Source organism: Thunnus thynnus, chromosome 4 (assembly GCF_963924715.1).
Source record: "Thunnus thynnus chromosome 4, fThuThy2.1, whole genome shotgun sequence".
Classification (NCBI taxonomy): domain Eukaryota; kingdom Metazoa; phylum Chordata; class Actinopteri; order Scombriformes; family Scombridae; genus Thunnus; species Thunnus thynnus.
Window position 1 is genome coordinate 31,101,851 of NC_089520.1, and position 15,897 is coordinate 31,117,747.

Consider the following 15,897-nt stretch of genomic DNA (forward strand, 5'->3'; position numbering starts at 1 on the left):
TCTGATAAACCCACTGTACACTTGCCCAACACCAAACCGCTGACAAAGTTAGCAGCGAGCTAGAATAGAGAAGCTAAAGACAGATATTCCTAGCAGGAGTTGAGGTGGAGACTACAACAGTGCTGAGGGAATATTAGACTTCCAATCATCAATGCCCAGAAACACAACTCCAAATGAATGTTAAAGTGAGACTATGTCATTTCTGAAAGAATATATTATATAAACATATTGTGTATATATATCGGAGACTGCTCTCTACTTGTACAGTTGCCTACTCTGCATTTCAGCATGTCACAGATAAAGGTTTCATTATCCTGTAATTGCCACTGTTGGCCACAGTGGCCACTGTTTAGCAAACCTAGTCTTGCTTTAATGTTGCTCCCCTTCTGCTGTGTCTGGTGTGTAAATAAGCAACTGTTTGCCTTAACAATTTTGTAAGGCCATAATATGTCAGAGGTTGTGTTATTCAGCTTGATGCAGCATAAGATTGTCTAACCCCAAATGAGCAAAAAAATCAGTAATGCAACATAAAAAACAACATTGTTCACAACATTGATATTCAGATATTCAGATATACAAAGAAGAAGAAGAAGCCTGTACCTCAAAACAGAGATATCATAGATTTTCTGTTAAGGCAAAATCAAATTTTGTTGAGAAAACTTTTCTGCTGCTTCTACTGTCATAAACTTAAATAGTTTCTAGGTATATAGATTCACAAAGTTTCCACTTACTGCAATTTTGAGTTGTCAAAGTAGCCAGTGTCGCTTTGCAGTTTTTTTAATATGTGGTTTAATTAAAATCATTTTTTTCCCTCTCTGCTTAACTTTGATATTGTAACCTGCATTATTCAGGTGGACTTGCAAGCTTTGTAATTTCGTTGAGATGTTTTATACTCTGAGTTTGACTTGGACTTGGAGTTTCGAGGTTATGTGCTGTAACAATTAGACTTTTCCAAGAGAAAAGCACAGAAACCTTCTGTATGTCCTGTGTTTAGCTTTCTTCTGGACTTGCCCCGAGGAGGTCACCTCAGGTCATGACCCCTCTCTCATTTGTGTCAAATGTGGTGTTAGGAAATATAGTATATGACCCCTTTAGCTCCTTTAACTGTTCAATGAGGTAGAATCCTTTTTTTAGGATCAGCCCTGTGATCATGTGCTGGTTATGTAGCTAGTTAGTGTAGTTTTTTGATATTTTATCTGCTTTTATTTCTGAAATAGTTCAGCATAAATATTTCAGATTGAGTTTTTGTCATGATAACTCAAACTGGTCTGTCGAAGTTACAAATCTTGGCTCTGGCTCTGTTTCTCCTTTTCTTACTTGCAGCATGCTGTAGATTCTAATATGTGTTTGCCTTTGCAGTTCCCTCTGCTGCACCTGATGATGTAGCTGTGGAGGTGATGAACAGCTCAATGGTCAAGGTTAGCTGGATGCCTGTACACAAGGACAAGTTACATGGACATCTGGGAGGCTACAGGGTAATACCTCAAAAACAGACCTTTGCTTTTAGACACAGTTTAAAAGGAATGGCCCTGACCTTGCTCTAAACGTTTGCTTCTCTCACCCTACTCTGTCTCCTTTACTCGGCCAGCTCAATGTTTTCCTGAACAGACCACCAGCAAAAAACATAATAAATCATTCAGCATTCTTTCACATATACATATGTATGATCTGTAAAGTTTGATCTCTCTGCTTAGAATGGCGCTGTGTGTCTCTTCTATGATGTAGATAAACTGGTGGCGTCTACGCAGTCTGGCGGATTCAAAGAAAAGCCACGGAGAGAAACACACACTGATGTTCCCCGGGGACCGGAACCACGCTACGGTACCGGGAATAACACCCTTCTCTGAGTACAGCCTCATCGTCATGACCTTCAACGGGCGGGGCAACGGCCCCGGCAGCCATCCCGTCAACTTCAAAACCCCAGAGGGAGGTAGGATTGTGGAAAAACAGCATGCAGTATATTGATTCACAACTACTGAAGAGAAAATCTAATAATAGCCAAGGAAACTGGGTTGCAGAATTTGACTGCTTACTGTGTGTATTACCTTTTTTTTGCCCCCACAGTCCCTGAGAAAAATCCTGTTTTCAGGGTCACAGATGTACAGAAGCACACTGTCTCTCTGGTCTGGGCCCCGCCATTGGAGCCTAATGGCATTCTCACCGGGTACTTCCTTGAGTATCAGCTGAGTACGTATCCACTCTCCTCATACTTATAGTAACTCAGATATAATGGTGATGCCTCCTTCCTGCCACAAGAAGATATTGTTTTTTTCCTGTGTTTAATAGTGTTTACATCCCTCTGTTCCTTTTTCAGCTTGCACCCTCTTAAGAAAAAGGAAATTAAGTGTACACAGAAACGCACAGGCCATATATTTCAATTTGGAAACAGTGTCTCAGTCATGAATAGCCTCACTGTTTTAAATGCACAGCCTCTTCCTCCATATTGAATTGTTCTGTATTGATACAGACGAGTATGTGCAGTACTTCAGGAGCGTATCGGGTGAGAAAGGAGGTGGATCTTTGGCCTGCTGGTGATTGTCTAACCCATGATCCTCAGCAAGGAAAGGAAAACCATTGTGCTGCTCTAATAGGGCTGGGGTCATAGTGAGGTCAGAGCATGTGTATAGGAAACATGTCAGGGTGATGTCTGCTAGCCTGTGTGTCATGATCATGGCTTGGCTAGTGCTGACCAAGGCCACTGTGTCACAGTCTGTTTGGGTCTACTTTTACTGACCCCATCCTGTCCACAGGGGACATCTTCACTATAGCTCAGAGTCCCAGAGGATAACGTCACTGAACACTTCCCTCATGTGCGCACATTTTGCTGTCCTTAAACTAAAGTCAGAACGAAGCTAACGACTAACTTCCAACAACGTCTTAGTGCCACATTTCCCGGCTAATTGAGTTTGATTTGACAGTGGCACAAGAGGGCCAAATGTCATAGCGTATTTCAGGAGAGGACATTTTCATTGTGCCACAGCAATAAAGCTGATGGACTCTTTGAAGTGTGACTTTTTTTGAAGTCCCCTTGAAGGAAGTCATGTGCGAAATTTTGAGGATAATGCAGCCAGCTGTCAGCGTATCATCAGTGACACAAGTGGAATCTCAAGGTGCAGCACAGCTGTTTTAGGGCTACACCCATCAGCAGCCTTTAATAGCTTCACATCTCACAGGTTTTCATAAAAAGGCTGATTGTCACATTGTTTAGCACACTGACCACACAGGAATATGAGAGTGTTTAAACAGTTAAACTAACATGTATCAAGTTGTCAACGAGGAAGGTCAGTGAAACTGATGATAGATATGTAGGATACATACAGTAGATGTGGACATGATGGAGGTTTTTCCTCTACCAGTACACTTGCTAGTGTTAATAATAGCAGATCAATAAACTCATACAGACAAGAATATTTTAATTTTTAACATTTTCAGGAAGCAACATGGTTTACAGCATATTTTAAGTTAGAATTCTTTTATAAACCACTTCAATTTCTAAATGTAAAGGCTGAATGTATGCCAAAGTTTCCCTCGCCATTGAGTAGGTGGTTTGGTCACGCTGCCTTAAAGAACTGCTCAGCCACTCCAAAGCCTCGGGCAGACTGGGCCAGTATAGACTAAACAACTAGTCTGCTTACCTCTCAGAAAGTTAGTCACACTTGACAGGGCAAATATAAGTGTGTCAGAAAAGCGAAGATTAGGGCTCACACTCAATCCATTCTGTCACTTCAAAATATCTTTCCTATTTTTCCAGTGCATTCAGCATGAACACATTTATAAGTACATGACTTGAAATGTATTTTTAAACCAAACAATGAATAATTTCACTTTATTTGCAATTGTATATTCATGCAGATTGTTCCAGGCACATTTTTGGACACTTCTGACCATTTTGTATTAGAGTTACTGCAGAGCAACATATTAAGAGTGGACCAAGTGGAGTTCAAAAGTGCACTGATCTAAAATTTCTACCTAAAGGGGAGTTTAAAGTGACCTTGGCTCCAATTCATTCTGTTTTTCTTCTCATTAAACTCACTTCAATTTGACTCTTGGTCTGTTTCACACTACACAAGGCCAACCATATTTGGCCCAGTACAAATATTGTCTGAAGTCAGTGGAAGAGCCAAAGTCTGCAGCCTTCAGCCAGTTCACTCTATAGGATCATATGCACCAGCTGTCAGGCACGAGTGTTTCCGGGTTGGTGAGAAAGTATCCTTCCACCGAGGGTAGAAACATGATGCTTTTGGCCTCTTCTCTATAGCAGCCTGGATTGCATAATTTACTAAAAATGGATCATTCCTGTCCCTAGAAAAAATAAAAAATGTGATAACTGATAACAGTGGGCGGTGTCCAGGCAGAGAACCAGACCAATACATACTTGTCATTGTTTCTGTTGCCTCCTACCAGAGAGACATAGCGCCTCTTTCACAGCAAAGGTCACCTCAGCACCTGCTGTGTTTGTTTTTGTTATAAAGAACATAAATGCCACCTCTCTACCTGCTGGGCTGCTTTACGTAGTGAAAAATGAGCTCAGATCACAATGTAGACAGAGTGCAGACAACAACAGCACAAAGAAATTCAAGTGGTAAATGTGAAGATGTCATCTATTTGTTCAATTCAAATAAAATTGTTAAGCCAAAATTACAAGTTGTCTTCTTCTCAAGCAAAAAAAAAAGCAAATGCGCAAAACAAAATGACAAGTGACATTTGATTTCTTTGACATCGCTGAAATGTCTTGTGCTACTCAGTCTGAGGTATCTGGAAAGGGCAATGGTTGGAGAGTTTTTGGCTCCAAAACAGAGTGCTGAAAGTTTAACATCTTTGTGTGTGACAAAGTACATGAATCACTTGTAACCATTAATTTACAACCTTTTGGTGACACATTAGGTTACATATGATAAACAAATAAATATGAAATGAATATCACATTTATTTGTCAGGGACTATGTACAGAAACATGAATCTCTTAAAAAGTGAACCCTAACCCTAACCCATAACCCTAATGTTTTGTAGATTTAGCTACTAGCTAAGTTCCACCTGCAGGTAGACACAAACACTAATACAAATTTGTATGTAACACGATTGTAAGTGCAGGGAATGCAGACTGTAAAATAAAGCAGTCATTTGTCACCCCTTTGTCACTGCGAATACAGTTTAGTTACAGGGTATGAGCAAGGTAACAGTAAAATGGCCATACCTTTATACCTTTTGGAGACAGTACACTACCATCAGGACAAAGCATTACACTGGTCGTTTATTACAGTATAAGCACAGGGTGTGAGGTCTATAAAATCATCCCCTGTTCAACCCTTTCTCAGTGTAAAAAGACCTAGAGAAAGCTCGAGCTGTAATCTAAAGTTTTAACTTTCTTTTTCCATTTTTATATTTAGTCAACGACACAGAAGAAGTGGGGCCACTGCAGACAGTAGATATCAGCAATCCCGACACCACCAAGTGGATTCTGCGTGACTTGGAGCCTGTAAGCAAATACAAGTTCTACCTGCGCTCCTGCACCACGGTGGGCTGCGGACCGGTTGTCAGCGAGGAGTGCACCACCACCTTAGAAGGAAGTGAGTGATGGAGGGTCCAGAAAGCAATTGACTGGATAAACTAGTGTGTGGGTGTTGGTTGGTGAGTGTGCTGCTGTCTAGGAGAGACAATGAGAACACAGATGAGCTTTGAAGAACAGAATTGGCTCTGTAGAATTCAGGCTAAGTGAAGTAGGTGACAAAGCCATTTCACTATTTCAAAATAGCATTGAACGGGCGAAATATGATATATGCCTGGGCAGCCAAGCTTTTCATATCTCCATGTAAGTAATTTTTGTGGATAAACAATTTCATATGGGTGTAGTGGAGGTTTTCATTTGTCACTGTCATGAGAGAGCAAGTGCTTATTGATTGGACGGAGAGCGCGAGCTATGAAACAATCAGCAAAGAAAGAAAATTGCTTTGAGCAGTGGGGAAACTGAAGGTTTTGATAGTGAATTGTGTAATCATGAAAGAGTTGGTGGGTAAGTCATCATAATGAGCCGGCTTGTAGCATGTAATCTTTTCTTTTCAATTACATATCATTTGTTGAGGACCGCACGCCATACCTCAGCCGCCTCAAACTCAAGTCATGCTTCTGTGAGATTGTGGGCAGTGGTATGAATGATTAGACGGGAAATGAAACTGCATGTGGATTTTACCTGAGTGTCAGTAAAAAAACGGACTGCAGCAAAGGATGCTGTCAGCATAAATAAATGGGTGGCGCTTTTACATTACTACTAATTCACCGCAAAGAAAGTTAGTATCTCATTCAAGTTGTGTTATGCATAAACAAAACGCGCAATACTTATGTCGAAACACACTGCAGGTGTTGAATACAAGCGATTATTTAGTGTTTACCGGAGGAATCCTCACAATCACAGAGAAACTTAATTGACTCTGAGGGGTTGTTTATTTGCGTGCTGAAATACCAGCAAAAATGATTACAGGGAGAAGAGCTCATTCTTTATGTATTGAATTGTAATTTTGTGGCACCATTACATGTGTGTGTATGTGGGAGAGTATTAAGACTTGAGCATGAAAGTTATGGGTGGCAACTATCATCATACGTGTATGTCAGCATCGTTTTTGTTAATTGCTCTCTCTCACGCCACTAAAATGTACATTGCTTTAAGCGTTACCTTTGATCATACAGTGTGTATTGTAAATGTGTGTGAATGCCTGCTTAGCAATGCAATGCCTTTCCCCCCTCTCTGTCTTTTTCTGTCTTCCTTTTCCTTCTTTTTTTTTTCCTGCAGCTTCGACTTTGGCTTCCACTGTCGGCCTCAGTATGTAGATCTGTATTCATGTAGATACTGTGGCATTTCATACCTATACATACAATTTCACAGTGCTCTGAAATAACAGGAACATTTCATTTTTGGAATTATATATGTTTGAATGTGGTGTATGTTGGTATGACATGTTCAACAGTAATGATTATTACTTTAGGTAGTTGGTGCATGGTTAGATTTAGAAAAGTGGACAGGTGTGGCTGTTGAATAGGCCTGAATAAATCATCAGGTTTTGAGTCTTTGATCAGTTGGACACATTATATTTTGCCTGTAGACAATTAAAAAGCTCCAAACACTGGGCTCCTCTGCAGATAATTGACCTTGTCTGCTGTTTGCCCTTGCCATCAGCAGAGAGCACTCTGATGCCTCCTTTCATTAGAAAAATGTCAACTTTCTCATATATAAAGTTTGTGGCTTCCTCTCTAATAGCAATGGTAATGAGTAACCTAATTATAAATTTGTATTAATCTTGGCTCATTAGTGACTGTAAACGAATATTGACTTTTATCCTAGCAACAGAAGACCCAGTGCAACATGTCAAACTCAAGCTGAGGAAATAAATGAAGCTTTGAGAGCTAAACCCAGAGGGACCATCAGACACGCCACACATTCATCGTTCTTTCTTTTAATGATGTGCAAAAAAAGGAAATTAAGTCGATTTTACGAGGCAAATTAAGTCAAATTAAATATCACGTCTCACCTTGCTGATAAACACGACATGTATTTTTATGACTCTAGTTTATGTTTTGTTGTAGATATATAGTCCTTGTGAATAGCTACTAATTTTAGAGTGTAGCTGGAAATAGCATGCGTGCTAACAGTAGAATGTAGTGCCCCAAACTCTACTCCAATTGATAACCACCAGATCTGTCTTTCTTTTCAGGCAAGTCAGCTTCCCCCTCACCTCCAAGCACTCCAAAGTCCCCAGTGACCAAACCCACTCGTTCCACCATAGGTAGAGCTGCAGCACATCCCCACACAACAAGCATATAATAAAATATCAAACAAATCATTTTGTCAGAACGTTTTGCAGTTGCTAGGTGACGTAATAACTCCTTTGGCTGCTGGCTCAAAGTAAATTAATGACAAAAACAAAAATGTGAAATACGTATGTACAGCATTATGTAGGTTAGTTACTTACTTTCATGTTTTGTTTTGGGGTTTTTTTGATAGTCGATGTTCTCAAGGGCTGGAATATTCAGTGGTGTTACAGCTTACAAACTGAGTGATAACAGATCCATTTTATTGTTTGTCATACGACAAGTGCTTACTGATGAAAAAACTGGTTTTAATTTCCCTGCTGTACCACCGGGAAATCTAGGATACTAGATCTATATCCCGACCCGACAGTGTAGCTGTAGAGAGCAGTCACTTGAACGGGACAAATATGTCTAATTGTCAGTGATTGATTTGTTGGGCCCTGGTCCCCCTTGTACACGGTAGCATATTGACCCAACAGTCACCTGACATTTCCATGTAATCTTCAACTGGGTAAACAGCAACACCGCTCTGGGACAAGGAGTTGTCCGGGGCAGCATCTGAGCGGAGAGAAAATGGTGAGGAGAAACATCCTCCTGGGCCATGCAGGGGAGGTGTGAGCTCATACTGGGAGGGTGATATTTACAGGACACTGAGATAAGTGGATAAGTGGAAGCTGTTGAAAGCTCCTATATCAGAATATTTTCTGGCCTCTCCTTCTAAAAAAGCCTCCTGACTTTGAAGGGGCGTCTTCCAGGGCATCAGCACCCTGCTGGGTGAGCAGCTGCTTTCTGCAGCATTTAATAGCAAGCTGAGGAACGCGGTGACAAAACACGGCAGCCAGCCTTAGGATATTTTTAGCGCCGGGGCCTATGTCAGTCGAAGTCATCATGCAGTTCCAATGATTGGAATTACCATAGTTGCAGACTAATCCATCAACATTAGTCAGAGAGTGTCATTCCCTGTAGTTGGGATGGGCAGCACAGGCGCAGGTGTCCTTGTGTGCTGAATTATCACCTGACCAAATAATGCACCTGAGCTGGAGACACAGCAGAAGATTTGCATGTTTGCCATGGGGAAATGAAGTGGATTGTGCTTTGTTGACTAGCTTAGACAGCTGCTGTCAAAGCATACTAATGATGCACATCATTCACCACATTATTAGACTTTCTTTTTCTTCCCTATTTGGGCATCAAAAGGCTACATGACTCGATATGTCTGATTTAGATGGAGCCAAGTACACATGAAATGTGTTGACACCTTTGTTTTTAAGGCAAAAAACATAAATGTGATAAGAAATGAGTTTGACCAGTGCTGTTCCTTCTTTGAAGCACTGAGGTCATGACCTCTGTGTTAGCTGAGGGTTTTAACATCCTGAGTTGGAGTTTACACTTTATAATAACATATGGTGGGTTTTATTTTTCATTGTTGTTATAATTGACAGTTTTTAGGCAAAAAGTATTAAACACAAAATGATGAAGATATTTGGTATTTCCCTACTGAGATTATACCATGGTGGTGTGAAGAAGGCTTTGAAACAGCATTTAGATCATCATATAGGGGGATAAAATTGTAGGAAATATAACATAAGAGTAAAATTAATGAATAAAACGAGAAAAAAAATAGACAATCTCTAAACTAGTGCTGACCAGTGTGGGTGTGATACTGTACGTCAAGGGTAAAAGAATTATAAAACACTCAGATATCATGTTTTTTTCCATCTCCTTCAAGCTCTCTGTGGATTTTCATTTAGCTTCACAGGCACCACCTGTTATTCCATTTCCATATCCACATTACTCTTGTCATGTGTGCTGTTGAGAGATTCACCTGATGTCTCCTCTGTCAGACATAATTGATGCCTCCTTACAATAGTGTTAGGAAACAGAAGAGCACGCTGGCCTGTTTCATAGAAGGTGAAGAGAAACATCCTTCAACGTGTAATGACAACACTCCTAACTCCTCCATGATGGCTTAGATGCTGCTTTGTCCTTTACTAACCCTTCTTTCCAATTTCTCTCCTTTCTCATCTTGTCTCAGTCCCGGCCCTATTGAATGTTAGCTCAGCTGTTAGTGACAGCTTTGCAAATATCAGCTGGATATCTGGAGGAGAGCGCACAGAGTTCTATATTGCATATATGAACAACCGTAAGCTCATATCAACATTTTTTCTTGTTAGTTTCTGGGCAGAGTGATTTTGTGTCAAAGTAGAGTCTGCAAGTGAAGCATCTAATATCTTAGTTGTGTCTAAAATGTGGCCCTTCATTTCTTTTCATTCATATCTTCAATATATAACAGTAGCTGTGTGTTCTCATGAGTACTAACCCATCCTGATCATTCACCCTCTGCACAGGTGAGGGTCACTGGAATATATCAGAGGCCTTAAACGCATCTAAGACCTTCCACATCATTGACGGGCTCGAACCTGGGACTGAATACACTGTGCGCCTTATGCCTAACCGCTGGCTTGATAATTCTAGTATATTTGAAGATGTTATCACAACCAGGTCCACAGGTGAGGACCAAAATAGCTCAAGCTACAACAACAACAAAAAAAAAAAGGATAAGCGTCAGAACTCATTGACCTCTCATTTAACAGAACGGAGGTGCACCCAGCGCGTCCTTGAGCGGTGACTCAAGCCGCGGCATGTGGTACTCCGTGGTGTCACAAGGATTTAATTTAGCTGTGTGGACTCACTGAGAGGAATTATATTTGTACATCGTTCCTTACTTGATTAATTAGACAAGCGGATTAGCTGTTTAATATTAATATTGGATCGTTTCCATCACCAGCACGCGCTGCCACCTTCTGCCTTTGCATCAGATAGGCTTTGTCGATGTAAACATTAAATCAAGTGTCCTGATGAAAAGACCAAGGCGTGTCAAAGTCACCGGGTATTGTTCTCCTCAGGTCTGGCCAGCATCCATGGAGGAATATCCACCCAGGGCTGGTTTATCGGCCTGATGTGTGCCATCGCTCTCCTCACACTCATTGTGTTGATCGCCTGCTTTGTCAACAGAAATAAAGGAGGGAAGTATTCCGGTAGGTGCTCACTTACAAGCATACACACACACACACATCACCCTGTTTGAATACTAATTGCTGTTTCCAGTATCATTATATTTCCATTTCACTGTTTGTTGTTATGAAAGAAATTATCAATCATCCCAGAAGCCATTACAAGAATATGTAAGCTGATATGTGTGTTTTTTTTTAAACAGGCGTCAGGCCACAAAATTATTGCAATGCAAATTTATACATAAAATGGGCTCGTGTGTTGATAGGAAAACGAGCATTTCTATGTCCAGCGTTTGAAATTTGCATTATTTCGACACGCACCTTTTGCAGCGACAGTCTAAACAAAGTGCAGCCCAGAGCAAGACAAAATGCAAATTCTGCACATGGTGTTGCTGCGCAGGGAATGATGACATAAGCTCTGTGGTATCTCAATGTTATTCCTCCTATTGGGGACATGAGAGTCCTTATCGGCTTTATTATTCACAGCTAATGGCCATCAGGTTGTCATCTGGGCAGCGATCACTACACTCGTCAGCAGAAAAAAAAAAAAGAGCGAGACGCAGCTCCGTCCTTTTGTTTTCTCATTAAGTTCTCATTATCACCCGTAGTTCTGACAACCTATTCTCTCATTTGCCCGAGTCTGGTTTTGTTCCTGTTAAACATCACATATAGGACTATACATTTGCATTTAAACTGTGAATTTAACATTTATATAAAAAGGACATTTAGATATAAAGTTTTAAGATGTTTTATAAAAGACCAGGCTTCATTTTTATATGAAATTTAATACAACATTTATTTGAAATGATCATTCTATCATTTCTAAAGGTTGCACTAAAGTTTCATGAGCGAATGGGTGAAGGAAATCAGGGATGGAGACTGTAACTTGTTCAAACATAACAGTCAGGGGACAGAGTGATCTTCATTTGCAGAAGTCTTTTGAGTAAATCACTGATTTTGTCTCTTCATGTTGCGAGCAGTAAAAGAAAAAGAAGACCTTCACCCAGACGTGGAGTCCCAGGGCATGAATGATGACACATTTTGTGAATACAGGTAAGCGAAACCCTCGGAGCACTATTTCACCACCTAACTGCAATTCACGTGCAACAGTATAAATTTCTCTTCTGCTAGCGGTCGTTTCCATCTTCTTCCTCTTCTCTCTGTAATTCTCTCTACTTTTCTCCTCTCACTGCCAAGACAACCCAGCATGTATGAGGTTCACGCGGAGCCTCACACTTCTTCTGTGCAAGACGTTTGATGGGTTGAGTAACTGGAAAGTATGTGGTAAACAGCAGTAGCATCCCCGAGCTGTTTACACATCAGTGTTGTCATAGTGATAGCATCCCTTTATAGGACATTGTGGTCTTACATATGGTGTTGTGTTAGTGTTTGTTATAGACAGTGGATCATAAAGGGAGCCGCTGCACTGTTCAGATGCTGCCATTTTTCTGTCCGGATGGAGCTAAACGCAGGCTGCCCAGCACACAGCAGGAGGCTAAAACCAATCAGTGTAATTGAAAGCAGCTCATCTCCAGGGCAGTAATATCTGGGCACGTTTCATTAATCCTGTAGTGGTCCAATTCATAACAGTCTGCCGCCGTATGAGCTCCAGTATAATTGTCCAATCACTGGGATCTGCACGGCACAACAAATGCTGATGTGATGAAGTAAAAAGTGTCTGAGTGTGACAGGATTTACACTTTGTCGTTTTGATTTCAGCAGCTATTCATAAATCCGTTATTAAGTTTGTCCATCCTACGTTCTTAGTAACAACTAGCTAGTTTCAAACTAGTGATTAACTAAATCCTGTCACACCATTAAAAGCGTGTAATGTGCAAATCCATTGCTTGGAAACGTCTTCAGCAGTAGCAGTATGTAACAAGTATATAGACAGGAAGTCACTTCAGCACCACAAGCTGTAACATAACTTCCAAATATAACAGGTTTTGGGGACCAAACGATATATTTAATATTTTGACTATTTGGTAAACAATCTTTATCAAATATTCACTTTCTTGTTGAGAGTTAAATGAGAAGATTGATACCTCTCCTCCAAGGATTTACTGTATCAAACCTCTCATCTAACTCAGCAAGAAAGTAATATTTCCAAAATTGTCTATTCCTTTAACATACATTTCTTTATATTTTGTAGGTGTGACTTTGTTGTATTTGTTGTATATATATGCACACATAGAGAAAATGTGTGTTTGGGAATGAGCAGTTTTTTGTAGCATCCTTCAGTAAGAAGACTGTACCTGAAATGAAATGACTGCCAGACTTCACAGCATCTAAGCTAACAACATGTTTACTGACACCCTGGAAATGGAGTAATTCTTGGCTCTCTAATTGTAACATCTCTGACAACAGAGACAGTCACAACATTACAGTTTCTCTTTAACATGTTCCCAGTCCAATTCAGTATTCATTTAGAACAAGTGGGAAATATTATATGTTCAGCTAACCGACCCTAATAATGTTATTGGCATAACAATTTATAATTTGAGGTATGTTGTGTATTATTGTGAAATTTCATTTAAAATCTAATCAGTTTGCATCATCATTAAACAGCATTTGAATCAAGTGTCGGGTCAGATATGTCAGCCATATTACATTATATCATTTACTCCTCAAATTGCATTACATGTTTAATATCACATTTCTCCATCAGTATTCACTTTGTCAAATGCACCGATGCATATATGGTGCAACAAGCGTAATATTGTCTCGACTTGTGCATCTGTGTGATTGTTTCCGTTTGGTCAGCCAGAGGTAAACGCTAATGCCAATCACAGAGGCTCATCGTAGAGGCAGCGATAGCTCGAGCCTGCACCCCCCCCCCGCCCCCCGTCCTCTCCAATAAGCCATAGAGTGAAGCCATGGGTGAAATGAGGTGATTCTGAATCCACTATGCCTCTCTTGCAGCGACAACGACGAGAAGCCACTGAAGGGCAGCCAACACTCGCTGAGCAGAGAGATCAAAGCGGGGGACAGCGGGGACAGCCTGGTGGACTACGGCGACGAGGACGCTCAGTTCAACGAGGATGGCTCCTTTATCGGCGAGTACGCGGGACGAAAGGAGAAGAGGGTGTCAGCTGAGATCAAAGCCACCATTCAGACCCCGGCATGAGGAGTGGAACCGCCATTCATCCTCCCCTGGACACCGTTTTCATTAAACCCGCTGGGAGGAACAAATGACAGAGGAAACAGACATTATCCATACTGAGCACAAGTTTTGTGTCAAATGTAATGCGTCATTGCCAACTGCACACTGCCATCCTCATTTTATAAAGTTCTGTTTTGTCAAGTTGCAACAGAATGACCATTACTAAATACTGTGTATATATAGTGTATATTGTATGTGCAGAGTGTCTTCTTTTTTATAATTATTATTACACAAACAATTTAGAGGGCTTGGATTTTCTTTGTTTATTTCCATTATTTCAGCTGCAGTACTGTTTGTAGGAAAATTTCGCTCCCCATTACCCATCATTATATGCAGCTTTGCCTCTGATGTCATCTTGTAGCAGACCGCAAATACATATGTGGGGATATCAAGTTGATATTTTTCAATTGGAGCAATTATTACTGACCTTTTATATTTGAAATGGATTCATTAAATATGATGTAAGATGTGTATAAAGGTTGCTTATTAACTTATTTTTTTCCAGTGGTTTTATACCTGACAAAATAACAAGGAAATTTACATATCATTACATATCATAAACATTGATTATTGAGTCATGAATCTCCCTGTGATGTTAGAAGGAAATATTTAGTTATTATGAGTATTTAGAACCATTGTTTCATAGTCATCACAAAACTCAGTCTGTGCTTACTGTAACAGCCCATCAATGCAATGCCAGATACAGAAGATATTTCAAAAAATGTAATCTATTACAGGTTACTATTTATCTGATTATGAATAGAACTTATAGTATAAATCAGTAGACTTGAACAAATTATCACAATTTAATTACAAATTTCAGAGCTTTTTGACTTAAAATTACATGAACTATTAGAGTTGAGTACAGCTAATAGAGAAAATATTTTACAATGCTACCTACAATTGCAAATAGCTGGTATTTCGAATGATTTACCAAGTGCATTTTCTCTGAAATTCTCCTTTCAAAGCAGGTTTCAGATTCACAAGTAGCCACATAGATTTTAAAGTGGTATTCCAGTGATTTATTATTGCACTTCCATAATTTTGGTGGACTTGTGCAGACATGGTTAAAAAAGAACAGTCAAAATCAGCCACTAAAATATCCTGACTTTTAATCCTAGTATGAGTGAAGCTTCAATGCTGGAATTTTTAAAAATTCCACACCCCCAGTTCCTAACACAGGCTTTCTGTCATAAATATTTAGTCTCCAAGTCCAACCTGAGTTGTACTGTCCTTAATGAATTAACTGGTGTGAAACTGGGCGGTTACCTATTAAAAAGAAAACGCACAGTACCTGTAATGGATTATAGACGTTCCTTTATGTAATCAGATTACTGTAATCTGGTTGCATGATATATGACAGCCACCTACTCTGCTGAGATACAATATCCTGTTGTCAGTGTTGCACCAGTCTTAACATGAGAGCCTTACTCTGTTACTATGCTGTAGGTATACTGCCATTCAAAACACAATCATCATGTTGTTCAACGTTAACATTAGCACCACAATCACATAAATTGCAATGTTTTGTAAAACTTCAGCCATTGCATGTTCAGAATGTTAATTGGTGTTTTTTGATGTCATTAAATTGTTTTACTTTCTTACATTGGCGTAATGGTCTGACTGTCTGTTAGGTCTCATTCATCACTGAGGGTAAATGTTACAGTAAACGCATACGTGACGGAATAAATCTCACTTTTCTGCCTTCACAGTACCTCCAGTTAGCAGTAAAATACACATGAAGAGAAAGCAGCACCTGGTGAAACGTCCTCATTCATTCTGAAATACATGTTTGACAAATTGCTCCCCATTTGCGATATGACTTTAACAAATGTCACGCCAGGGTCAAGTCTCTGTCTGAATTGAGCGTCTTGTTTGATTACTGTGGCTGCAGGGGGAGAATCATGAGAAATCAAAGGA

The 15,897-nt window shown here is 40.0% G+C and overlaps 1 protein-coding gene across 4 annotated transcripts in view; it reads left to right on the forward strand.

Moving 5' to 3' along the window:
- The window catches only part of chl1b (cell adhesion molecule L1-like b), a 61,776-nt gene extending 46,195 nt beyond the window's left edge, over positions 1-15,581 (forward strand). Inside the window, exons 20-30 of one of the 4 annotated variants that reach the window (XM_067588314.1) lie at positions 1,360-1,475; positions 1,726-1,930; positions 2,065-2,187; positions 5,388-5,567; positions 6,785-6,814; positions 7,704-7,775; positions 9,836-9,943; positions 10,149-10,310; positions 10,707-10,838; positions 11,795-11,867; positions 13,737-15,581. In XM_067588314.1, coding sequence (XP_067444415.1) covers positions 1,360-1,475; positions 1,726-1,930; positions 2,065-2,187; positions 5,388-5,567; positions 6,785-6,814; positions 7,704-7,775; positions 9,836-9,943; positions 10,149-10,310; positions 10,707-10,838; positions 11,795-11,867; positions 13,737-13,941 — 1,406 coding nt within the window. In that variant the 3' untranslated portion in view covers positions 13,942-15,581. Of the gene's footprint in view, positions 1-1,359; positions 1,476-1,725; positions 1,931-2,064; positions 2,188-5,387; positions 5,568-6,784; positions 6,815-7,703; positions 10,124-10,148; positions 10,675-10,706; positions 10,839-11,794; positions 11,868-13,736 lie in introns of those variants that run through there. The other 3 variants (XM_067588311.1, XM_067588312.1, XM_067588313.1) reach the window with 3 other exon arrangements.
- Positions 15,582-15,897: the final 316 nt, after the last annotated feature.